The sequence below is a fragment of the Pholis gunnellus genome, assembly GCF_910591455.1.
Source record: "Pholis gunnellus genome assembly, chromosome: 22".
Taxonomy (NCBI): domain Eukaryota; kingdom Metazoa; phylum Chordata; class Actinopteri; order Perciformes; family Pholidae; genus Pholis; species Pholis gunnellus.
The window spans coordinates 15327866-15354366 of record NC_136549.1 but is presented as its reverse complement, the minus strand read 5'-3'; the positions used below and the strand labels follow the sequence as shown (position 1 = coordinate 15354366).

Genomic DNA, 26501 nt, shown 5'->3' with positions numbered 1-26501 from the left:
ACAAGATACAACATGTTAATCAGTGAGCTGTAGGCTAGCTGTTTATGCTAAGCTAAGTTGTTAAGTCTCCTGACTGTAGATTAGTGCTATAAATCTTCCTCTTGAGAAGAAGGCAAATATATTATATATGACTTTGAAGTACTATAAGAACACACTTTAGAGGGTTTTCTTCCACTCAAAGTCATTTGAACTCATTTTTATGTATGAATTCCTTAAGATGCAGAGTGGTTTGATCTCCTTACGTCACACAGTCCGATGGTTAATGTATAATGGATGAGATGTCGGGAATAAGAAAAAAAAAGGACAAGTAGGAAACAGAACATCTGGAACGATCTTTAAACAAAATCTGATTTATTTTCTCATTTGAAAATAAGAGAACGTTATGGAACCCCATAACCAGAAACCGATGCACATAGAAGAGACAGGAATACGAAAATACACATCATGGACGTGCAGCTTTGGAGAGGAGGTGCATGTCTCTCCTGAAGAGCAGATACAAAGAGTTGGAGCCAATTTGAAAACCACCAAAGTCTGACTAAAAAAAAAATATTTAAAAAAAGCAATTTCAGTGTTACTTAGAAAGGCGCCTGTGCCTTAAAAATCTCCATATTTGGCTTTAGAAGGGACGCAAACAAAGAATAAAATAAACCGTCTTCAGTCCCGGTTCACCCCCCATCGTCACAGTGATACAGAGCACAGAGCTACATGGCGCACTTTCCTCTGTGAAGTCTGTAATGGTGCATTCAAGTCACGTGGGAAAAACAGTCGCTAAGGGGTTTATACCATCACTTTTCTTCTGAGTTACCGACATTTCAGTCATTGCAATTCATACTTCTTAACATCTGATGGCAGGGCAGGATTCTGTGTGCTAATGAGTCACTTCTCAGCTGTCTGGTGAGAAAAGGCTGAAGGGAATCATTACGTGTGATTGAAATGTAGAAGCAGTAATCAATCACGGGCTCCCCCGCAGCTTCATCAGGTGGGAATCCTTTCAAGTCAGGACTATTCCCACAGGACATGAACGCAGCACGACATCGAAGGCTTAACACAAAAGTTAATTTGTTCTGTTCACCTTGAAAAAAAATAAAAAAAGGCAATTCAATAAAAAGCCAAAACATGCTAGAGCAGTTCTCTAATGGTGTCGGCCTTCCTCACAGTTTACAGGCTAGCTAGTCGATGCTAAAGCTGCACGTCAACTCATATGTTTACCCGAACAAAGTTTACACGACGAAAACCCCAAAGCACCAACGAGACAGGAGGCAGTTTAAAAGAGTTCCTTTAAAGAGGAATAGTTTGACATTTTTGGGAAAGATGCGTTTAAGCTTTCTTACAGAGAGTTAAATGAGTAGAACCAGCGGACGGTTAGCTTAGCTTAGCTTAGCTCCTGGTTCTTCAGAAAGTCAATGCTTCTATCCAAGAAACAGTCCTGCACTTAAAAGCACAAATTGTTGTATTTAAATAACATATATAACATGTTAATTACTGAGTCAGGCTAGCCGTTTCCCCTTGTTTCCAGTCTTTATGCTAAGCTAATCACCTCCTGGCTCTAGCGTCATAGCTAGACGTGGCGTTAATGTTTTCACCAAACTCTCTCCAAGAAAGCCAACATTGTGTGGAACACGGTGGAGACACAAACAAGCAGACATGAACGCACACTCGCACACAAAACACACCCACAGTTTAAAACAGCAGCTTATAAAATGCTTTAAATGAGACGAGAATAAACACGACATAAATACAGGACAGATCGGTACACGGTACAAATCAACCTTCGGGTGGACGTGTCTTTGTGTTGTCACAGCTGGCCGGTGTTCAGGACTGCTTGACTGGCCCCATGCAGCCGGTGGGAGTGTGTTCAGAGGGGTGAGGTCAACAGATACACGCCGCTTTAAAACAGCACCGATCAAATCCTCTGTATTTAGATTTTAGTGTCTTCTTGTCGCTGCGATCCAGGATCCAGGTGGTGAATCCGAAAGCCAATAATATGGCCGATTAATTCCAGTTGATTCATCTTCTAGTTGTTACTTTGGATTGTAGTGATGCACTTTTATGTCAGCGTTGTGTCAAACGTTATATACGTTTGCGCCTTCAGCACGTTGTGGATCTCGGTTTATAACTTATATCAGCTTACATCTGTGTGTTGGAATTACAGTGGAGGTGCATTCAGGGAAAGGCTTTTCCGTGGACATGCAAAGCACAAAGCCATGAACCAATCACGTGGAGCCTTCACGCGTAGAAGGCTACATGTAAACTCGACAAAAACCTGGACCCTTCAGGGTTTGGTCGTCTGCTTTCACGGTCTCGTTTCGCGCTCCCTCGAGTCAGTGCGAGAGGAGCAATCGTTCCAAAGCGCTCTGTAAATGTTCCCAGTTCTTCCACAGCAGCGCCAGCACGGACACGCCCACGCAGGTGAGCGCCAGGTGGAGGCGGCTGCGCAGCAGCGGGGCGGTGAACTTGGCCGCTGTGGAAACGCACACCAAGATCACGGTGACTATGGCCAGCATGATGTTGATGCACTTCCCCAGCAGCACCTTGGCGTCGGTGTTCTCCACCTGCACCGTCTGCTGCTGCTGCTGCTGGAGCTCCAGCTTTGACACGCGAGTCTGACATGACTCCAGCACCTCCTGCACACATACATACATACACACACACACACACACACACACACACACACACACAATATGGTTGAGATCAGGGAAATACTGGAGAGCAATGAATCATAAAGGAAGGGCAGCGAAACTGGATTAGATAAGATTTGACATCAACTGCATTAGAAATGAGCAGCAGTTGTGTATCTTATAAGAAATGAATGGGAGATGCAGGAGGCACCTCAGTGAGACTCATCCGTCTTCTTCTTATCAAAGACAAAATAACTCAAATGGTAAAAGAAAACAAAATATTGTACAACCAGTTATTAAAGATCACAATGTTCTCTTTAAGTAAGTTCTCTGTTGGTGCAAAGACGACGCTAAACGCTTCGTTTAAAGTAGTTAATTTGATGCTGAGTCGATGTTTTGTTGCTTAAACTGTCATAAATGACTAAATGTTAATTAGAAAGTTCAATGATGTTAAACTTGAGTCTGTGGTGTGTTGTATAACTCGCTCTCATACGTTTGTGTACAAAAACACAAAGTACCTGGATGTCCCTGGCCCTCTCGTAGGCCTGGTAGGCCACCTTCTCCTCGATGCTGGCCAGCTCCTGCTTCAGGTTACTGGTCTCATGCTGGTGGAGCTCCGTCAGGTCATTTAACTGGTCCTCCAATCGCTCATACCTGACACACACACACACACACACACACACATGCAGAGGAGGAGGAGGCAGAGCGCCAAGAGAGAGAGGGTGAGCAAACGATGCATAATTGAGTGTGTGTGTGTGTGTGTGTGTGTGTGTGTGTGGGGGCGAGTAACTACAGCAATTTACTTCCTGCGGAAAACATTTGCCCTTGGACAACTTAGCAACAGTCTTGTGTCTATTTTTAGTTTACAGAAGCTTATAATAACCGTCAAAAGCCTTTTTGAGGTTCAACAGATGTACAAACACGCTGCGTCACTGCCAGTCAGGAGTGTTTACCGCAGGGTTAAACATGAAGTGCTGCACTTGCGAGCCGTCACACTTGTACAGGTTGTGGTTCCAGTGTTGTCGTGCTTTGCGAGCCGCTCAACTTAAGAGCTATTTTTTTATTATGGGATGGTTTCATGTGAAGGACTTTAAGAGGCACGGGAAAGAGAAGTATTTTTGTGTTTTTGGCAAACAATAAAGGAAGGCATAGTAATGTTTATCTCTTTAACCGTCATGGTCTGGACATTTTAGTAGTTTAGTTCTCCCAAGCCTGTTGCTGCTGCCGACACTGCATTAAAGATATTATCAAGCTGCATTATGGGAAGTGGAGGATTAAGTGTTTTTGTAGCTTAACCCAAACTATATGGAAGTGAAGATGTAAATGTGAGCATTACATGTCTTTCTAATCAGATTTCTACTCCATTAGTGTTGGGAAGGATTGTGATGGGTTGAGTTGGGGTTACTTCAGACATCTGGTCATCATATTTAGTGTTATTATTGAAGGTTTGGTCATATTTTATTTTTATGAAGACTGTTCATCCCTCAGTGACGAGGGCACAGCCTCAAACATCCGTGTTTACTAATCTAACAGAGTGCAGCTTGACCTACTTATTCATGAACTCTGTTAAATGTGTTTTTAAGAGGCCACTACTGTCGTCCCTACCTGTATCTCTCCTCCTGCATCATCTGTGTGAAGTAGCTGTAGTCTCGTTTGAACTGTGTGTTCAGAGTCTCCATGTCCTCGGCCAGTTGCACCTGCGCCTCCCTGATCTCGCGCACCATGTCCAGCACCTCCCCCAGACGGCCGTTGGAGTCCGACCTCCCCGGACCCCCGGACCCGGCCCCGGAGCCCCCGGCCGGGTTCCCGTTGGAGTCGGCGGACGCGGACGTCCCCGTGGAGCACTCGTCGTCGCTCTGGTACTTCGACGCTTTGGCTACCGTGGTGGCGCTCCCGCTCAGGCCCCTCGCGGCGCTCCCGCTCAGGCCCCTGGCGGCGCCGTCCACGTGCAGCCCGGACCCCGACTCCATGGAGCTCTTGAGGTGGGCGATGTTGTCGGCGCTGCCGAACTTGTTCCTGATGAGGTTGGCGAACTCCCGGGACTTGTTGAAGAAGAACGGCGGCGAGAGCGACACGCCGGGCCCGATCGTCTTCACTTTATCCAGCGCCGGGTGGCGTCCCGTGGCGCTGACGTCCCGCAGGCTTCCCTCTTTGCTGTGAGTCCCGGACTCCTTGCTGCTGCCATCCTTGTGGTTGTGTTTCCCGTTGGTCTCGCTGTCCTTCACGCGTCGGTGGTACTGCTCCAGCTTCCTCTGCAGCCGGGCGATGGTGTGCGCAGACTTCTGGTTCTTCTTCTCGAAGACCTGGCGGATTCGTCCCACCTGCTGCTTGTCGGCGTTGTTCACCAGCTTCAGGTACTCGGCGACGTTCTGGTCCCGAGCCGCCTGCTCCACCTTGATCTGCTCCGTCACCTGAAGGCAGGAGGACAATTATTTAGGATGTGCCGATTCAACTCCCTCTTTACCATTCGGACTGTTTGTAACTCCTTTGTACTCACTCCAAAGAAAAGTGTTCCACTGTGTTTTTATTACTCACTGGGATACAATAGATTACATTAGTGTGGTTTCAGTCCCAACTGATCACATTAAAATGTTCATATGATGAGAAACGTCTTCCAATGAAAGTGAGAAAATCAAATCAACTGAAATCTAATTGTCTCATCATTGGATAATGAACAGCTCTATAAAGCACCATCAAACCGAGCTGCGGAGTTATTTGATTTGGTCTTTGTGATGTTTGTCCAGAGGCTCTCGTAGTGAAAACGCAGTAAATCCTCTGACCTTAAGGACCTTCTGCTGCAGGCTGTCGATGCCGAGCGCTCCTTTGGTGAAATCCAGTCCGACTCCGTCATCCCCGACGCTGTCCACCACGTCCAGGTTGGACTCTGAGCCGCCGCGGCGAATGGGCACCGGGATGCTGAGGATGTTGGCATCGCAAGCGCTGCGCTCCGCCTGTGAGAGAACACACACACAGAAGAATTGGAATTATTAGGAGTGCAACTATAAAATCTATAAAACGTTCTTTTATAGTGGCCCAGAACACGAGTTGGCGCCTTAAAATGTCTCGTTTTGTTCGACTAACAGTCTTATTATCCTAAAAATATTCAGTTCGAGGTGACACGTGGCAAAGAAAAGCAGCAAATCATCTCATTTGAGAGCTTGAAACTAGAGAATGGCGACATTTTTTGCTTGAAAAAATGACTGAAAGAAGCATTTTTCCATCGACTAACGGAGTTATTTCTGTGTTCACAACATTTAGTCATCAGAGTGTCTTCTTGAGTGGAGCTCAAAAGATCATCTGATGCTCTTTATTATTGTGACCGTGGAGATAAAAAGGTACACGTTTTAAAATGCCTCATTGAACAACTTCAGAGAGGAAATTAAATCTCATCAAAAAGGTACAAAAACAACATTTTTCCAAACAAAAGTCAGCCGTTGCTCAGATTCAGACTTTCAGGCTAAATGACGGAGCAGCAACCTGCTGCACAACATCAAACCATCGACATCAAACATCAGGTGTGTTCACGAGGCCGCGGAGAAGAGCGTCACGCTTCTCTTTCCACCGCTTGCTTTAACTCGCTCTGCCTCGTGTCTTGGCAGAAGAAGAGAGCGGAGCTTTAAAACCAAGAGGATGAAGAGAGAGTCGAGTGTTCAGCCTTGAGAGGACGCTTGTGTTTAGACTGCAGGGGGAAGAGGAGGAAGAGGAGCTGAGGCTCCAAACAAACAGCCTCCAACTGAAAATCCACTATTGACAAAAGCAGCCGGTTACGTAACGCCGCCTAAAATATTAGTATGTGGTAACTCTTGTTGCCACGGCAGCAAAGTGCACATAAGCTCTAAAACGCACACACACACACACATGAGCAAACAGCTGACGAGCCCTGAAGGCGTGTTTTTGGCTGTATTGTTTTTGTCTTTTTCTTACACACATGCCGCTTTAATGGCGTCCTGTGGCTTTGTGATACATCAACCGCCCCCCCCCCCCCCCCCCCCCCAAGCAGAGAATCATAGTCAGACATCAACAAACTTTATTAACATGAAGTCATTCATGCAATTCCTTTTGTTCTGAATTAAACACGGTGCTTCTTCTCGCTACTCCTGAGTGCAGATGGCTTCCACCCTCACAACACGTCCATCGGTCCAACCAGACGGCAACGAGCAGAACAAACCTGCGCTGCAGAGAAACGCTGATTCAACCAATACTGAGGTAAACGTGCAGAACATTTGAGGTTTGCAGCTTCGCCAGCGGAAGATTTGCTTTAGATAGAATCAATAATTTGGGAATTTTCTTGACTTGCTGTAAGGACGAGAGCCTTGGAGACACGATATTCTTCAGGATTTATTTGGAAACTGCCATGAAATGTATTTAAATTACATTTTTTGAAAAAGACCACAAAAAGTACTGATCCTAAAACTCTTAAATATAACTTACATGTGTCTACACACACATACACAATACGTCTACTACGTGTTATTAATGTGACTTTTCAAAGTGCTCGCGTCCTGTGGCTGGAACAGTGGGCGGCAAAAGGTTAACAAGAAGAAATAACGAACGGATGATTAAATAATTCAAATTGGTGAAGTCAATCAGCTGCAGCTGGATGCTTAGTGCACGAGACCGTGAGTCATCGTGCTATTGTAGCAAACACTAAACCCTCTGCTGTGGACTCACAAACACGCACAACCTGGAACATTTTACATTTGTGACCAGATCACAAACCAAACATCTTTTTACACATCCTCCTCTGCTGCCTCTCACACACAAACAGCCTGGAAGTAAATCACATGTTTGCAGGAGATTCTAGTGTACAAACATGCGGCTGTGCGAGCCTCACACTCAGCAGTCCACACACGTATCGCACATCGGTCGGGGTTATTTACATGTGAACACAGAGGCACCATATGTCTCTGAAGGGCACATGCAAATATCAGGTCACGACTTGGCCTTTGGCCCTGGTCTGCACTGAGGCCATTTAGATTATGATACAGCTGGGCGGACAAAACACGGTCAAAACACACACAAACAACACACACACCGGGGCATTCGTCCACTGGGAAATATGAAGGAGGTTTTCAGATAGTCCACCCGTCTACGAGAAGTAGAAGATGGATGAATGGACGTGACTGCAGAAGCATGGGCTCCAGTCGTTTACCAGCCATAAAACAGCGTGTGAAGACGTCCTAAATTCTATAACCGTGATGTCCTGGTGGCTTAGTCGGTTCATTTGCATAACATCTGCAGCTTTCTGGGTTCAAATCTGGTCTATACATCTATATATACACCTTATGTGACCGAAAGCTTGCATGCTCTACTGCTTCTCTGTCAGTGAGCAACAATCCTTCCACAAACAACACGCATATATGAACACCGACAACTATTTATGAGGTTTAGTTGATTTATTAATCATTATCTTGTACAAATTGTCTCGATCCTGAAGGGTAAGTTAGTATTTGTACCAAATTTTATGGAAATTCATCCAATCGTTGTTGAGACATCTCACTCAAATCCACACATGTGAACCTCCTGATGGCGTTAACAAGAAAGGTCACTAACATCTGCCAGATGTTAGTGACCTTTCAGTCTGGACCAAAGTGATGCACCGACTGACCTCGTTCCTGAAGCCACGCTGCTAGCGTGGCTAAAAATAATCTACTGATTAACTGAAGAAGGAAATAATGATCACTTGAAGGCAAACACTCCAACAAGAAGAGGCCCCACGATGAGGCAGAGTATCTGCGTCGGTGTGCTTTCTATAATCAAAATCTAAGATTAGAGACAGGAGAGGAGGCTTAAGCTGTTTACGGTGTGTGGAAGAGAGAGTGGGCCAACAAGTGCTACTCCAACTCCCACTAAGCTCCGCTCATCTCAGCGTCTCATTAGTGGGAGCTGGGAGTCGGGACCTTGCCACGAGAAATGTTTCTTTTGTTGCTCCCAGAGAGAGTCCGAGGCTCTTTAATTCCTGCCTCCAATCCATCAGTTTTATTTTTCCACCAACACGAGCCAGAAGTGGACGCAAGTCAAGATACCCGGCGTCCCTCGTGAGCGACTCGACTATTTTGACGCTCAGCTATTTTGTCAAAAACCCATCAGCAGCTGTACCGCCAGTGACGAAAGAACAAATCAACACTAATCCATCAAGTCAAGGCTGTTCACAGAAAATGTAAAATCCCCTCTGAATACTAGCTGAGTGAAGCACTGTGCATACATTATTCAGTGTCCGGGGCTTCACACATAGCCACACTTACCGGTCCGAAATGGGAAACGTAGGCTTGTTAAAAAATAGTCACAATTCAAATGCTTGTATTTTTGCTTTGATAAAACATTGTTGGGGTCAATAATAGTTGTATTTTGTATTATAAGAGGAGTGTTAGGAATGAATCAATTAAATATATAAACACATGAATTGGTTTCTTATTGGCATTAGTATGGCATTAAGCCAGTAATGTATTTGCTGTACATGATTCTTTACTTCTTCTCTGTGACAAATGAGAGCTTAAAAACATCGACTGTCACAGAGATTATTGCACATTAGCCGTTTATTAGTTGGCTCGAAACCAGCATGGAGCCAGACACGGTCTGAACCAGCACACCAGATTAGCAACGGCTCATTTAAACTGGTGTGTGTTTGAGTATTAGAGGAGGAAATAATGTGATTGGGAGATCAAGAGACTTAGAGGAGGAGATGTTTAAAACCAGACTTCTTAAGCCAATAACAGGAAGTTCAACATGAAAACACGCTCATTGCTCTGTGAGGCTGTACTTCCGAGCTACATGCTAATAATAGCAATGCTAACATCCTGATGTTTAGCAGGTATCACAATCATCATCTTAGTTCAGTGTTAGCATGCTAACTTTTGCTCATTAGCACCAAACACAAAGGGAATATCATTTGTTTTGCAGGTATTTGGTCCTAAACTAAAGTATTGGACAAATTAAAAACTTTGACCGTGTGTTGGCGCTAAAGGGAAAGTCAGGTAAACACCAAAGTTAGTGAGATTCATCCTCTGGGCCCCGTGGATGTTTGTACCAAATTTCATTAAAATCCATCAAAAGGTTGCTGACCAGCTGACCGACATCCCTTCAGCTCCATCTCTAGCTTGTCTAAAAGTAGACGCTCTGTTCAGTTTTCTTTGGCATCAGTTCTCCTCCGGCACCATTATCGTTCTTCCCGAACAGGACGGACTGTACAGCAGCTCTTTGGACAAATATGGAGATGTACCCGGACCACAATTTAGATAATGACGTTTTGAAAGGCTTAATCTAGCAAACCCTATTATGTTTGCCAAGGCCACTCTGTTCCAACAGACTTGAGAATAACACAGATGAGCATCCCTGGTGATTGATGACTGTACTTCCTGAGGGGCTCCAGAGAAAAGCTCGTACGCCGAGCCTAATGCATCACGCTGCCACGGAGCAAGGTGCAGGTTACCCAAACCAGTGCACCTGCAAATTAACTTAAATACATTCAACCTGTGAGGCACAACTCTGAAATGCTAAATTGCAAAAGGAGCATTTTGTGCAGACTGAAAACTCCCTCTGCAACAAATTAAACAAGATTTATGAATAATAAATGAAACAACTTAGAGGGACTCTAACAGGGCTATTCATCATCAGGATTAATGTGTGTACCCGGTGGGTCACTAAACACTGCGCCGGATCATTTTCACATTATCCTAATGCTGTTTCCTAAACTTTTAGGGCTCATAACTTCAGTGGAAGCAGATTTCTAATAAGTAAGCAGAGGAGCTGCCTATTTTCAAGTCTACAATCAAAAAGAGACCTCTGTGTCTGAACGCATGATGAATATTAGATCTGCTGTTGGCCAAGAGCTGCATTTTTAGGAATTAATTTGTGTTAACGGGAAAAGAAGTACGAGACCTGGCTTGGTTTTGGTGACAGGATATCCTCTCATTTCTAAAATGTATTCAGATCACGTACGGAGACAGAAAGTAGACAGCTTCAGGTGAAATGAGACATTTGGTTCGGGTGAACTAGCTGGTGAGCCGTGACTCTGTGGCCTGGGAAGAGGAGCCTCCTGTGGGGAGGACGAGCTGGCAGACATGCACACCACCTCCCCGTGGGGCTCCAGAGGAGCACCGGAGAATAAAAGGGAGAGCAAAGCAGCCACAGCACAGACGGAAACCTGGGGAACGAGTACAAACATGGACGGTTTCTGCAATACGCACGATGTAACACGGGATGTGCGTTAGAACACACTCCCATCCCCCAAAAGATCATCATTAAAATGGTTATTAAAGATTATTCTAATGATAGAAGGTGTCCTAAGCTGTACAAATGGCAAAGAATTCACTAAATGACAATTCAACATATTGACGTTCTGTGGAATTGTATCATGATCATATTATAAGAGGCGTACAATACACAATTAAAGCTAGTAATGTCAACACATACTGCGAATGCTAACAGAATAAATATGAATATTATCTTCACCGTGGCTGCAACTAACGACTATTTTCATCGTCGATTGATCGGACGATTACTTCCTCGATTCGTTGATTGAACGTTAGCTCTAAAACAATGACACAAAGTAGTGAAACATGCCTGTTGACAGTCCTTAAGTAACCCAAAGATACACATTTAAATATCATAGAAAAACAAACACTGAGATAATTACTGCAGTGCTATGTACACATGAACATATTGTGTCATTATAACTGTGAAAGACAGAGAGATCAACACACTGTCAGACTTTAAAAATAAGCACTTGATCAAAGGGCCTCTTTGTATTGTTCCGCCTTTGCTCTGTTGACAACAACACCCTTGTTCTATCTGCAGTAACACACACACACACACACACACACACCAGTACTGAGACCAAACCAAAGGTGGGGCTGAGGGGAAGTAGACGTCTGATTACCGTGTCGATGCACGGACTGAACCAATTTCAAGTCTGGACAGGCTGCTCTCTGCACACTCCCACACATAGAATATACTGAACAGCATTGTGTCCACATCATCTGGAGGCAAAGTAAGCGACACACACACCGGTGATCTGCCACAAGCATCCACGTTCCACGGATCCGTCACAACAACACTAAGTGTCTTGTTATTAACAGCCATTGTGATTTCTAACCGCCACATGTTTGATCCTGCTTCTGAAGCCACTTTAATCATGTGTCATAACTACTTAACTACTAACCTCTGCACGAGTTATAGAGATGAAGACGTTGGGAATCAATGGAAAGCATCCGAGAAGCATTTAGCATCGTGGTCACCACGTAGTCGAGGTAGTGCTAGTTGGTGTATATCGGCAATTAAATGCACAAAAATATGTAATAGTGGAAAGTGCTGTTTTAAAAGAGTTGTGCATAAATAAATGTCAGGATATTAAATACAGAAATTATGTTAATTTAATTGATAAGAGTTTTAAAAAGTAATGATAGAGGGTGTGAGATGAATGGGGATTAAAAAGCTTATTACATTTTCAAAACCACAATATTTGGGAAAGAACATCAAAAGATAAACATGACAGAAACGTTTTCTCCGTGCTCTTCAAACGCTCCTCTGTGCAACGTGTGCGCTGTGAGATAAGACGTCTCTTAGACCGAGATGTCCACACAGTATGAAAGAGTGTCACATCGTCACAGTGACCCCAGAGCCTCATTAACAAACCACAGATGGAGGGATGAGAGCCCGACGGAGATATCCTGCTCTCACTCTCACTGCAAATTTAACCGGTGATCAGTTCAGACGACTGCAGCAGACTGAAGACTAATACGTTCTTCTACGAGTCGGTCGAGGTGTTTTGTGCATTCTTTGAGTGTCAAATGCTTAGAATAAAGATCTACAGAAGGACAGTCACGTGAATAAAATAGTAGACGTTAAAAATGACACAAACAGGACTACGAGTGTAGACCAGGAGAGTCTTGAATGTGCTTCGGGTGCAATAGATGTTCGATCAGGAACATTACCCAGAATGCAACGGACCATTTAACATCAGTAGTGTCTTGCTGTGACTAAATAAACTCTGTGTAAAGGGCTCCTTTGAAACACGGTGGGGTGATGTTGTCCTCCGCCAACCAGAGGAACTAGGAAATACAACGAAGTCAATAAATCACAGTGCAGCGGGAAACAGGTCTGAATGGATATCGAGTTAGAAATCAATGAAATGTTGGCAATCCATTTACTATCTAGGGGGCTTAGCATGAGATAACGACTCGATGACACATGTACAGAAACAACACGCACATATATATATATATATACACACGTATATATATATATATATATATATGTGTACTACACAAGCTAGAGGACGGGAGAATATCATCTGAACCACGTGTGTGTGTGTGTGTTTGTATATGACCTGCTTTACACAACCACAAAAGAAAAAAGAGAAAAAGTTGTAATCCGTCCTCTCCTCTTGTAATCTGAGATTTTAATCTGCCGCTTTCCAGAGCAACGATTACCCAGCAGCCCTTGCGTCCATTCTAAAAATGCCCGGGGAGGAAATAAAAGAAAGGCAGCGACGAGAGGGAGGATGAAGGATACGGAAAATAAAAAGAGAGAGAGAGAGAGGCGAGGTGTTTGAGCTCCACAGGTGCCCCAGCAGAATCAGATCAGAGCTTATTCTGTGGCCTTTAAGGGAACATTTGACATTTTAAATTACATTTGTGGCCTCATTCACCAAAATATTGACCAGACGGATTTACTGTCAAATGTATTTTACGACCCAAATACCTCATATAGGTATATATGAGGACAGCAATCAATCAAACTCACACACACACACAACAGTTTATATACAAAAGTGTAATTTAAATAGATACGTAGACACAGCCTCATATTAACACTAACATTTTAACACACATACTAACATGTTATATCCCCAACAAAACACACACACACATACACACACACTCTCCGTAACAGAGGACAGAGTTCATCTACATTCAACTCCTTTCTTCACAACACAGCGCTGCTCTGACTTACAACACAAACACTCAAGTAATCGTGATGTAACGACGCTGCATCCTTCTGTCAACACACTATGCAAACATCGGGAGTTACATAGCGATGACTGGCAGGTGTGTGTGTGTGTGTGTGTGTGTGTGTGTGTGTGTGTGTGTGTGTGTGTGTGTAGGGCAGCAACTATTTCTTACGTATTTTGGATTCTGACTGAGACAATTAGCCGATTAATTGACCTTCCATCAGCCAGACAAAAGAGAGGAAGTGTTTGAAGACATCACTTTTAGTTTTGGGATGTGACGGACAGTTCTCACTCTTTTCCGCCATTTTTAAAAGACAACGATTGATCCATTAATCCATAAACCCAATCAATGCAGCCCACATTCACACACAGCACATTTATTGGAGTATATGCACTTTGTCTTTTATAAAACCGATACATTGATTAGTCTGAAAAGCGGGCAGGTAAACACTGAGGATTGCCTTTCACCAGCTAAAGTGACGCCTTTAAATTGCCTGTTTTGTCCGACCCATTACATTTCCAACGATATAAAACAGCAAATCCTCAGAGTTTTAGAAGCTGCAAGCTGCAAATATTTGGCTTCTGGGCTTCAACGACGTACCAACCACGAGAGTCGTCTAACTGATGAAATGTTGCACTGTTTCTGGGTAGAAACATGAGCTGCTGAGCCACATATTCCCACATTAACGTGTGAATTAATTCCTGCATGTGTCCCTGCATCGGCACGTTTTAATATTCACGACTTAGCTTTGCATCATCGCAGGTTGTGATGATTGTGCAGCGGCTGTTCTGTTGAGTGGTTTAGAGAATATAATGCAAAAGGGGTTAAAACCAAATCTAGGCAGCTAGCTTAATACATCTGCTCACAGAGTGTAATAATAGGTGATGAATCAGCGTTATGTGATACGACTAGGGGCTAAACGGCCATGTGTGTGTGTGTGTGTTAGCCCAACACAGGATCCCTTTGATAGGCAGAGCATTTGTGTGTTGGTTAATCCACACCGTGTTACTCACACACCCCGGCATCACTGCTGGTGTGTGTTGATTCACCGTCAGCTTAGCCCACTCCATCGCTAATCCAAACGCACTGAGAGGACGAGATAAACCTGAGCAACCACGTCTCAATAATTCACATTTCACAGATCCACCTCTGTCCTCCTCCAGCGCTCGCGTTGTGAGCCGAAGCTTCGTTTGCTCCGCGGTACGACACTGATTCCATCGGTCGCTCTGACAACAGAGGGGACTCGCACTCCCGCCGTGAATAACCAATGAAGCCGAGTCGAAGAGCATCAGTCAGCGACGTCCACTCCTCCCGTTCTGCTCGCTCGCAACGGTCAAACAAAGGCCAGGGCTCAGCTCGTCACCGTGATTTGTGGTGCTGATGGAGAGTGTGTGCGTGTGTGTGTGTGTGTGTATGTGTGTGTGTGTGTGTGTGTGTGTGCTGCCCATAAAACAAAACATACTGCAACAACTGGTTTCCTGTATCCCACAGAAACACAGCACACCATTAAACAAGCTTGGACCTGTTGAGTGCAATTAACAGCCAACGGCCGGGAACATATCATAATGTGTTTGCACGCTCTATTTCATTCCATATATCTATGATAATTTAAAGAATATCTCATTTCACTTCTCAAATCTTAAGTCTTAAAATGACCCCGAACAAAAGCCGGCTCCACTGAGCTAACGAGAGAAATAATGTAGAAGCTAAAGAGTATTTTGAGCAACTAATCTATGACTTCTTTGCTCATTTAAATGTCAGAAAACTGTCCACCTTAATTTCCCCAAGTTGTCACGGTATCAAAAAATGTTCAGTTTAAAAGCAGAAAAAAATCTCACAGTTGAGAAGCTACGACGGGGAAAATGCGCAGACACTTCGATGATTAAATAAAGAGAACAGAGTGCTCCTTAAATACGAGACTTGAAAGGACGTCTGCTCCCGGCTGTGAGCGCCCTGAAACACTTCCAGGAGACTAAATGTAAGAAGAAGACGGGTAGAGTCGGTTCCTTCCTTTGTTTTGTGTTTGTTACGTCAGCCAGCAGTTACGGAGCTGCAACGAACCGACTTATCTGTCGATTCCTTTTCTTTGGATTAATCCCATAATCGTAAAAGACAATCACAATATCTCCTTTAAATGTGTTCTTTGGTCCCAACAGTCCCTAAACCTCCTCTTTATTGACATGAAACTAAAGAAGAATCTGCTGCCCAGAGGGGGGAACTATCAGGAGCTCAGAGAAGGAAACACACACACACACCCATCCTCCTTCCTCCACATCAAACACACTAAAGTTCAGCCTGCAGAGGAGCAAGTGATCTAATGATAGCTACAGAACAGGCTGCTTGGTGCATTAATTACACACACATACACACAAGAGGACAGTAGGGTTTAACGTTGAGCTGAGCCTACTGATTAACTGTACACTGCTCCTACAGAGAGTGTTGCATGATGGGTTGTTTGCAGCCTTAATGCTGCTCGGTCAGCGAGTTTCACATCTGTACATTCTTCATGTGCACGGATGAAAATGAACCGCTCCACCAGAGTAAACAGCGCAGGTTAGAACACGCCCTCATTAGTCAGCCCGTCAGTGACACAACGATTAACCCGGTAATGAAAGTAAGCTTTAGTTGCAGCTCTTCTTTAAAGAAAAGTACAATTTCCAGTCCTGATTTGAGGCTTTCGGTGCTACTTCCAACTTCATCGAACAGACTCTCCTCTCTCTCTCATCCTCTTCCCGGCCACTGTCTGGACAATGTGCTTGGGGAAAATGACTAATGCTTCCACAGCAACTACCACTCAGGTGCCCTTGGGCAAGGCTCCTTCATCCTGCACCCAGACAGATCGCTGCTCAGCAGGAAAAATACGTTTGCACCCCGGGGGGGGGGGGGGGGGCGGCTCGGCTGCTTGAAGGATGCTCGGTCGACTCTTCTATACGTATCCCCTGAGCTTTGTCAGATAAAAGGTGAACAAGAAGCAGCTCTCTGTGTAGTGGGTCAGAGGACCACCAGTTTTCTGTTATAACACATGTTATTCAGCCTTTGGGAGGAATAACACAGTGACGCAAGCACTTACTCTTTGATACAACTTGAATACACCCCGAGGAAAAACAGCGGCCTCCCCTGTTGTTTCCGTTTCCATATAACAAGACATAATAGAAAATGTTTCAACACCTGCAGACAAGACTGGATATACTTGCATCACAGTCACGTGATGTCTGGGTCACAAAAAAAAGGTCTCCTAAACACACAATGACTTATGGCAAGTTCACTGTCTGCAAGGAAGCTGGGCTCATCTCCACCAAACTCCATTATAACATCTGTCAATGTAATGTGCACGTGCAGACACACACATAACATGATATAAGAGCTTCAGACCGCAGTGCATTTTGGTAGCACACGATTGTGTGAACTAAGAATTGGAAAATGCAGATTCATACATATACACACACACATATATATATATATATATATATATATATATATATATATATATATATATATATATATATATATATATATATATATATGCATATATAATGAGAAGTTGGCGTCTTCACACATTAAAGCGAACCGTGTCTGGACTCGTCGCGCATGGAGCGTCAGCTGTTAGAGGATTTTAGGAGGAAACAGAAAGCAGGATAACTCCACTTCTCCTCTAATGACGGTTGGCTTGTAGTACAAAGCGCCATATTTACCATATTAACGTCTCCGGTGTGAGAGTGTCCCTACTCCTGGTGAACTTTTCTCCACAGCAGCACGAGCTCCGGAACATACTCTCGAGGCTCACACTTGGGTCTCCCGGTTTGTTTTGTTTTTGCTCGTCCTCAGGTGTGGAGTTGGCCGTCGTCCGCTCGCTTCGTCGGTGCAACAACACGTGTCATCACGGCGTCCCAACTGGCTCACCACCGCTGCCGGGGAGCGGGGGGGGGGAAAGAAACAAAACCGACCGACCGACAAGCGGCGACCGACGGTGTGGTTCGTTCCACAGCACGCCGCGGTAATCCCTCCAAACCGGGCGAGCCAGGGAAGCACAATGTGTGGTTAAGCCCCGCCCACCGCTTCAACACAGGGAGGGGCTGCGGAGGATATCGAACACCCCCCCCCCCCCCCTATAAAAACACACACTCTTTACTACTTTCCTCACCGATTACAGGCAGGCTTCTTAGATATCTCTTGTTTACAGCGGATTAAAATCACATTAACGATTCTCTCGATGGCTGACAGATAAACAGGACACACATCTGAAGTGAAGGGTCGGATGAATCACCCAACAAAGGTCTGGGGAGAGACTCATGAATGATTTAAGGCCAGAGCAGCTCTACTCTGGCATTACAGATAAAGAAACCAATTAGTATGGTTAGCAGGGTCATGTGATATGGGCCCGCTGATGGTTTACTGTCCGGGCTCACATGAAGTATTCATCCACACGACTCCTCCGGGCACTGACATACCGACAGGTGTTTCATCCCCCGTCTCACCCTCTTGTCGTTCTTCATCACTATATCTCCCCTCCTCGTCGACCTGAAGCCCACTTTCTGAGTCAGCCATCTTTTTAATCACCGTGACAAGTGTGTGTGCTGACAGGTTGGACACTCTGAGGCCGGGGGATTCAGCCTGCAGGGCCAGAGCTCCGCTGTTGAAAGTTGAATCCGATCCAGGCTGATTCAATCATATCGGTTCTGTGTGTGCGTATTTAGAAAAGATCGTTGCATAGCTCTGGGATGGATCCACGACAAAATCTTTCTGTTATGATCAATCCTAAATAACCTAATACACTTCCAGTCCATTTCCCCTGGGTATTGATTTATTACATCCACGCTTATGCGCGCGTGTGAAAGAGAAGTAGCAGGCAGAGAGTTAAATGTGACATTTATTTAGCTCCAGATTGCTCTCTTTGTACTTTAGCATTGATTTGATCCAGAGAGGGTATTGGCTCTGGGCTCACAGAAAACAACTGTTATGTAAATGCCATTAGGAGCAGATCCCTAATGGGTATTTCAGCACTGCACGACTCCTGTGAGGCTGTGAAACCGCAACAAAAGTCCACTTTAAGACTATTCTCTTTCCCTGCATTGCAAGGAAATAAAGAATTCTGTCACACACACACTCTGACGTGCAGGCAGTTATAATTCTTCATCTAAATGTCCCCCCATCTGACATTTAATAAGTGCAATGTAGAGTTCAAAATCCAACTTTCTGCCAAAAAAGAGAGATGGTGCCCAGCATTTCTGATCTAGATTTCATGATTTGAAGATGATGTAAAATCCATGTGTCGGTCAAGGACTGAAGCTTTTGCGTGCGCACATAAAAATTCCCTCTGTTAATCACAAGATGCCATTGTTTGTGTTCTTTATGGACTTCCTGCAGCGCTTCCTGTCTCCATCTCAGCAGTGACATCAGCCCGACTTCCGTGACACACGCCGACACTGGTCGGGAGAGTGTAGGTGGGGCTCTGGGTTGTTTTGGGAGAAGATGGAGGATCAGGAATGTTGGGAACATTCTGAAGGGATTCTGAGACGTTGGGATGTTTAAGTTAGGGGTGGTGCAGGATGTTCTGGTGGGTTTCTACGAAGTTTAGGTTACCGGGGTCAGAACCTTCTGGTGGGAAGGGGGCCTCAGATAATTCTGTTGGGGTTCTTGGGGCAGCTTTAAAATGATGTTGCATGACTCTTATTATTGCTTCTCTACTAGTTTAACTGACTTCAGTGCAACTGCAGCACCAGAGAGATAGAAACACATGTATGATGAAATGCAACGCAACAACCTTGAATTACTTAAGATGTTCTCTTTTTTGTTGAGTCTTCTTCTTTAGTTGTTCTATGGTACATTTCATACATATGTTCTTGTTCTCTTGTTGTATGGGACATTTAGTCCACCTAATTTACATATTTGGAGGATGTATGCCAGTAAAAGTGACGTCAATCCTAACAACAGTTCCCATTTCTCACTGACAGTAAGCCTGACTTCATTTAATATGTGTGAGAATAGAAACTCAAGACGTAAAAAGAAAGTGAGAGCTAATCGACAAATCGTCTCTTGAGTCGGACAGGAAGGGAAACTCTCCAGAGCAGACTGTGTGTTCAGACGTCTCTCTGCTTCCTCATTTCTTTTGTTCCCTGCAACACACAATCAGACGTTCATCACACTGAACAGATACGGACCAAAACAACTGATGTTATGGGGATGAGATTACACCTCGAGCAGATCATGTTTCATTAATCTCGCATTCATCTTTATCTTTTAATGTGTACTACAAGTAAATGATAAGATACAGAATTACATTAAGATCTTTCGCGTTTCACAGTTCCTGCCTAACGTCTGGCTGAGATCGCTGTCGCACAGACACTCTAATGTGTTTTTAATATTGTCAGTTGGGAATGTGTCTACATCCAGATGAGCACAAACAAAGCTGCGACCCACTGCTGTGTGCATTTGTATGTAAAAACTCGTCTTCCATCCCGAGCGCCATGCGGGGCGAAGGCAGAATCAATTGAACAGCGAGAAGCTTGCACATGCACATGCACATCCTCTGGGCTCAGTAACAGGAGCAGTTTGGTTATGATGTGTTTTTGGATTACGTAATCCTCGCAGACAGAAGCCCCGACCGCAAAATATCCTCAAATATCTCTCTTTTTATTCAAGCCTGTCAGCCTTTTATTATGTCAATGCTTTAGTGCCAGCAATTACATTTTCTTTCACAACGCGTCTCCTTGCCTGCCCCTCTCTCTCACCTCATGGCTACATCTCCCACAGTCTCCCCTTCCTTCCTTTCACTCATTGCGTGGACCTTTCTAGCATTATAACTCTGCAGCCTTGCTTCAATCAAAGTGAGCACATCATCTATGTCACCCTGAATTATACATCATGTAATCCCTCTGCAGCCATCTCTGTCAAAGAAGATGGATTTGTCAGCAAGGCTAGTTTCAGCGACCCTAAATGTTCTTTTCACCGTGTGCTATTGATGCTGATAAGGCCCATTAGGCTCACTAGTGGACGAGTAATGATCCTCACTCGCACACAGATATGTTGCAACAGAAATGGTGTCGAGAGCAGGAGGGTTGGCTGCCCGTTTGGTAGAGATGACAGTGATTGAGCGTCCCCATATATCAGCAGGCAGAATTAATCAGCAGAGCGGACTCAGTCTGACACACTCAGGATCGGCCATGATAACAAGTCTGTATGCAATGTAGACATGAGTCCTTCCCCAAAGGTCACAACCACTTAGTTTCAAACGACTGATTCAAGGAAACAAGCTGTGAACACGACAAGTTCTTAGCAAACAGTTGCGTGTTTATACATCTGGCAGATACGGAGCGACATTAGCATTCATTTGGAGTCATGTTTCTGCCCACCGGATGAATGTAAGCACCCTTTTTTGCTCTGTTTTTGCTCTCCACCCACTTCTCTTTACCGACTACATGCCTCAAATTCTTCCGGTAGTTGCTGACTTGTGGGCTTACCTGCATAAGTGTGACTTCATTTGTATACGGAGAAGAAATATTGGATTATGCTAATATCTATTTTAGCTAGTATAATTGGCGTAACGTTTTGTAATTGGAGGTATGTTATGTTGTATTTTGTGAGATGTAATTTGAAATCTTCCCGGTTTAAACAGCAAGTCGAACACATTACTGTATTAACTTAATTTACTCCTGACTATAAGCTTTCTCATTTAGCTCAGGTAGCTCGGTAGTTACACGGTAGTAAATTACTTTAATCATACGTAAATCTCCACCTAACGTGAAGTACTTTTCTGATAACTAGGCTGAGTTTGAGTCGATAAAGAGCAACCGGCTCCAGAGTTTTCCACTAGCTCTCCTCTCTTTGTAACCTCTGCATTAAAAGCAACTCTCTCTCTCCAACAAATGAACAGACGAAGCGTCGCTCCTCGTCCTCACAGTCTTTTCAGCCTCTATAAAAGCATTTCTTTAGGGAGGGCTAAGGTTCCCTGCTTTCCAGCCGTATCTTTTGTCCCAGCACAGCAGGGGAACTAAATCAATGGGGCACTTGAATGGCCATGCAGGGAATGGAAAGGGGCTGGCGGGGTTTTTTAGGGGACTCTGATGGTAAATTTAAGCTGCCTGGAATAGAGGCTCTGCAGCAGATGGATGCTGTACCGTCGAGGTTATTCACACGGACACTACAACAAAACTGAACTCTATCTGCAAAATAAAGAGCATTTTACAGGCCGATTGTAGTTTTTTTTAACCTCAATAAACTTTAATTTGTCTACTTTTAGGCCAACATCAATAAAAATATGAATAAAAGGCTACAGCTACATATTAAATTGGTCCCAATACGACTCCATACTTCGGGGAATATAAAGAAGTTTTGGCTCATTCCTTCACGTAAAGGCTTAGTGTGTTGGATTTGGCGACATCTAGTGGGGAGGTAGCAGATTGCAACCAACTGAAACTTCCATCTAGACCTACGAGACGGGAAATAAAATGCACAGCGAATACAAGTGAACAGTTAACTGAATAATTAAAATAGGAAAAATCCAATTAGGGTCAGGTTTATAGAAATAAAAACAGCCCTCCATATTTGAAGAATTATTTGGGGCTCCTGACCTCACTGTTTCTAAAATACTGGACCTAATTTGATCCCCACCTTTGGTCTCAAACAACCAGCTCTTCATGGGGTATTCGTTCTACACAGTGATGGAATTCATGCTGACACTCATTACTTTCACACAGTTTGTGGCTTGGCCTTTTTTTAACAGTTTTTTTTTGCTGCTTTCACCCACAAGCAGCTTCTGGCTGTTTCCTTGTCACTTCGTTCTTGATGCATGAGCAGCCTTGGGTTGCATTTGCTCCCAGACACCTCTCACCAGTGTCTCCCTACTGACAAAGGCATTGTTTCTACCTGCAACCAGTTTAGAGTAAGCACACTCTAATATATGCTATTTTGCAGCTAATACTTTTACTCAAGGTAACTTACTGGTACCTGGTAATCATGGATTGTTGCCTGTAGCATGTTTTAAATAAACTTTGATGTATTCCAGCGATCTAAACACTGTAACGTGAGCTGATCAGACCACCAGAATGTGTGAATACTTTCATAAAGGACAGTGCAGCCTCTCTGACGGGTGCCAGACGCCGTTTGAAATAAATATCTAAGGGGTCACGCTTTCATGTGTCATCCCTGCTACACGCCCACATCGCTGCCCACCCTGCACCACCAGCTCATGACATTTAATGTCCCGTTGTCTTCCTCTGAGTGGTTCGAGACCTCGTTGGAGGATGAATGTATTTTTATAGAGTAAATGACAGCTGCTGTGACATGTAGGCGGAGAGAGAGAGAGAGAGAGACTTATAGTAGCTGTAAGGTACGGAGGTGTGACATTAAAGCAAGAGGTCAGAGAGATAAAAGGACATGACAACATGCGTCATCAAATAACTCAGCAGATTAAATATCAATGATCATATACTGTCGGATGGCGAAATCTCTCTTCTAATGCTCAAACAATAAGTCGATTATTAGTTTCTCTAATAGCTGTCTGTTAAACATGAAGCTATAGCCATTAGCTTAGCATAATGATTGGAAACAGCTTAAATTAAATCAAAATCATATCGTGTTAGACTTCGTGATATCAGCAAATATTGTATTGTTGCCCAAAGAATCTATATAATATTGTATTGTGATGAAACTTAATTTTGGACAGAGTGAGGCTAGTTTTCACCCCCGTTTCCAGTCTTTGTGCTAAGCTAAGCTAATCGGCTGCTGGCTGTATAGCTTCATACCGTACAGACATGAAAGTGGTGTTGATCTTCTCTTCTAACTCTCTCCCAAAATAAATAAGCAACTTCTGTAAGTCATTTAAAAATGCCCAACATTTGCTGCTTCTGTCTTTATTGGTTTAATTCAACAGCAGAACTCCAGAATGATCCTAAATATGAATCAACAGCTCTCTGAAACAGTCTGAACCTAAACTTTACAGCCTTTATTAAAGCCAGATTTATTGCAATGTTGTGGATAAACTTGCAACCGGAGTGAACTTAAAGCCAAGAAGACAGCATGAAAGTAAGAACGGAGCGAGAATATCACATTTCTTATTTGTGCTGCTGACTTCACAGAGAAAACAGATGACGGTAGAGAAAAGACGAAACCTCTATTTACAGTGCAGAGCCTGTTTCTCCTCTTCAGAGCAGGTAGCTAAAGGCTTCTGACACAGACAAGGTTATATGTTAATGAGGCTGAGCACACACACACACACACACACACACACACACACACACACACACACTGCTCTGTTTGACTTTTATTTAACCAAACAAGTCAACTATGAATAAATCTTATCTTATCTGGTATAATGTTATTCACACACAAGGAAAGAAAATCCTTTTCTGGGCTTCTCTTCCAGACTCTCTCACACACACACACACACACACACACACACACACACACACACACACACACACACACACACACACACACACACACACACACACACACACACACACACACACACACACACACACTGAATCTCGATAGCTAGATAGAACATCACATTCGGTGACTTTTCAGTCACCTGAATCTTCAGCTCCCTTTGTCTTTACAAAGCTGTATAGTGAGTTTCAGCTCATTACTGTCCGGTCTTTGACTTCACTGGTTTCCTCTCACAGCTCTCACATAGTCATTTTCGGTCAAATCCGGCAGCCGTTTCCACTGAAAAAGCTCTAAAAACCATGACCGTCTCTACAACATGTAAAGGCAACCCATCCAACATGTTGTGGAGAGATTTCAGTCTGCACCAAAGCATTGCCGTCCCGGGAGCCACTCTGCCGGCACGGCTGACAATAATCCAAACACTAATTAATGAAAGTAATAGTTTGGAGCCTTACTCTTAACAGATCATTACTGTGATGGAAAAACAGACAGCGAAAGGAAGCACACACTATCTTTACATTAACCCTCACTGAGAATACATTTATTATTAATTCAATTGTGGAACTTCCACCGAACAATTTGCAGCCACTTGTGATTCAACACAACCGGCCTTCTCTGGAATGTTTGCGTTGTATGTGATTAAAGCTTCTTTCACATTATTAAGATATTTGTTTGTTTGTTGTTTTGAACAGACAATTACAATGAATATAGGTGCAGTAAATATGTTGTTCTCTTTACTTCACTTTAATGGCTCCATAACCAGAGTGGGTGGGATGTGTTTTCAGTCCAGCACAGTGAAATGCAGAGTGCACAGGGTCAGCAGACTTATATCACAGAACAAACCTCTACGTGGGCAGAGAAAGGTGAGTACAGCACAATGCAGAGATGCAGGAGCTGTTTGTGTTGCAGATAAAATAGTAAATTATACAATTCTACACGTGACGGCTGTAATTAATCATAAATAATAAGCTGTTCTTTAGTTTTTGTGCCACAGAATTGTGCTGATTTGAGATCTTACTTCATGTAACGGATGCAAAAGGGGAAGGAGAGACGTGGGAAACGCAGGCCTTTTGACAACACTGGGGAAGTATAATTTGCACAACTAATACCACTTTAACCTTTAACGAAACATAAACAAAACCCCACCGTGATAGTCCTTTCCTAACGTACCCTCATCGGGGTGAGAACCTGCTAAATGTCCTCCCATCATCTCTTCCCAGAGAGAGTGTGAGGACAAAGGCACAAGACACTCAGTGAGGTATATCAGCAAGAGAAATGTGCTGTTGACACACAGCTTAATGAGCGACAACAGAGGGGGAATAAAAGCTTCGACCGAGGGCTTTGACTGCCGAGTGTCTGAGACACTGCGATGGTTACCATGGTAAACGGATGGAAGTGACCACAGTTAACAGTTGGAGGGCATTTCTAAGGCTCTGTAGATTCACTGTGCACGGAGGCTTTGACAGCATATCAGCGGTGCAGAAGCTGTGACAACACTGTGACTTGTTGCAGGACTTTCCTGCAGAAACACACAAAAAAAAAAGCTGCTTCTTTCTGCTATTTCCTTGTTTGTGGACTGGCACAGGCCAGTGTTGGCTTGACAGGAAAAGCCCCATTATACTGGAGGGGTTTACATAACATTATTTTGATGGCATGTTGTTGTGCATATACTGGCAGACTGAGGCAAATAATGCATGCACACATAAAAACCCACAACGTCAGCACAATAAGGGCAGCCCAAAGCACGGCGAACATCTAGGAATTGGCTCTAAATTTAGCGACAAGAGTGCAAAAACAAGAGAGCGCCTGAGATTTGTGATAGACAGACAAAGACAGGAGGGACACAAACATGACCTCCTGCTGGAGCACTCGCAGGCAGAACGGAGAAACTTCAGGGACAAGCGAGAAAAGGCAGAGAAGAAGAAAGCAAGCTCTGCGTGATCTATGGCTTGCTGTACACATTCCTTAGACGTTACTCGAGCAGCAAAGGCCAATCACATGCTTCACACTGACACAAGCGTGGTGAAACTTGCCCGACTCAACAATCTAAAACAACTTCTATGCTCATCTCTGGCCGCAAAATGTAAAATAACAAACTCATCAACACGGCTGTAATGAAGCAAACCATGTAAAATCAACCTATCTTTATAGTTCCTGCCTTTAAAACATAATCATAGTGAGCTATACCAAGAAAAACAAGAGGACATTTCGGTGGTAAACAAGTGATAAAGTCTATCTCACACATACTGTACAGCTTCTCATGTGACTCATGCAGAGTTCATGAGGCCAATAATACGCTGCTGATTACATGTGACTCTGCAACCGACTTCATTTGAGCTGCATAAAGAGAAGTGATTCCCTTATCCACCACATCGAACAGACAGAAAAACTGGAAAACGCTACCTCTGACACATAGATGAGCGGGATAACGCTGTAGTTCTTCCTCATGCCTCCTCTTCCTCACGGCCTGAGGTCAAAGCGCATGCCACAGCGGCTTCAGAAGACCCACACCAGAGAGCTCTGTCTGCCTCTTTTGAAGTTTTAT

At 44.0% G+C, this 26501-nt stretch overlaps 1 protein-coding gene across 2 annotated transcripts; it reads right to left on the bottom strand.

The window, feature by feature from the left end:
- Window positions 1-322: 322 nt before the first annotated feature.
- LOC306714143 (transmembrane and coiled-coil domain protein 3-like) lies at window positions 323-26501 on the bottom strand. Of its 2 annotated transcripts, none has more exons than XM_079184095.1 (5): window positions 26360-26501; window positions 5399-5569; window positions 4224-5029; window positions 3137-3272; window positions 323-2624 (listed from the first exon to the last, which is right to left on the bottom strand). In XM_079184095.1, exons 1-5 carry the CDS (start codon window positions 26402-26404, stop codon window positions 2322-2324), a joined length of 1461 nt encoding a protein of 486 aa, XP_079040221.1. In that variant the 5' UTR covers window positions 26405-26501; the 3' UTR covers window positions 323-2321. The 2 variants fall into 2 exon arrangements, with proteins under 2 accessions (XP_079040221.1, XP_079040222.1); XM_079184096.1 differs by lacking the exon at window positions 26360-26501 and adding an exon at window positions 17263-17568.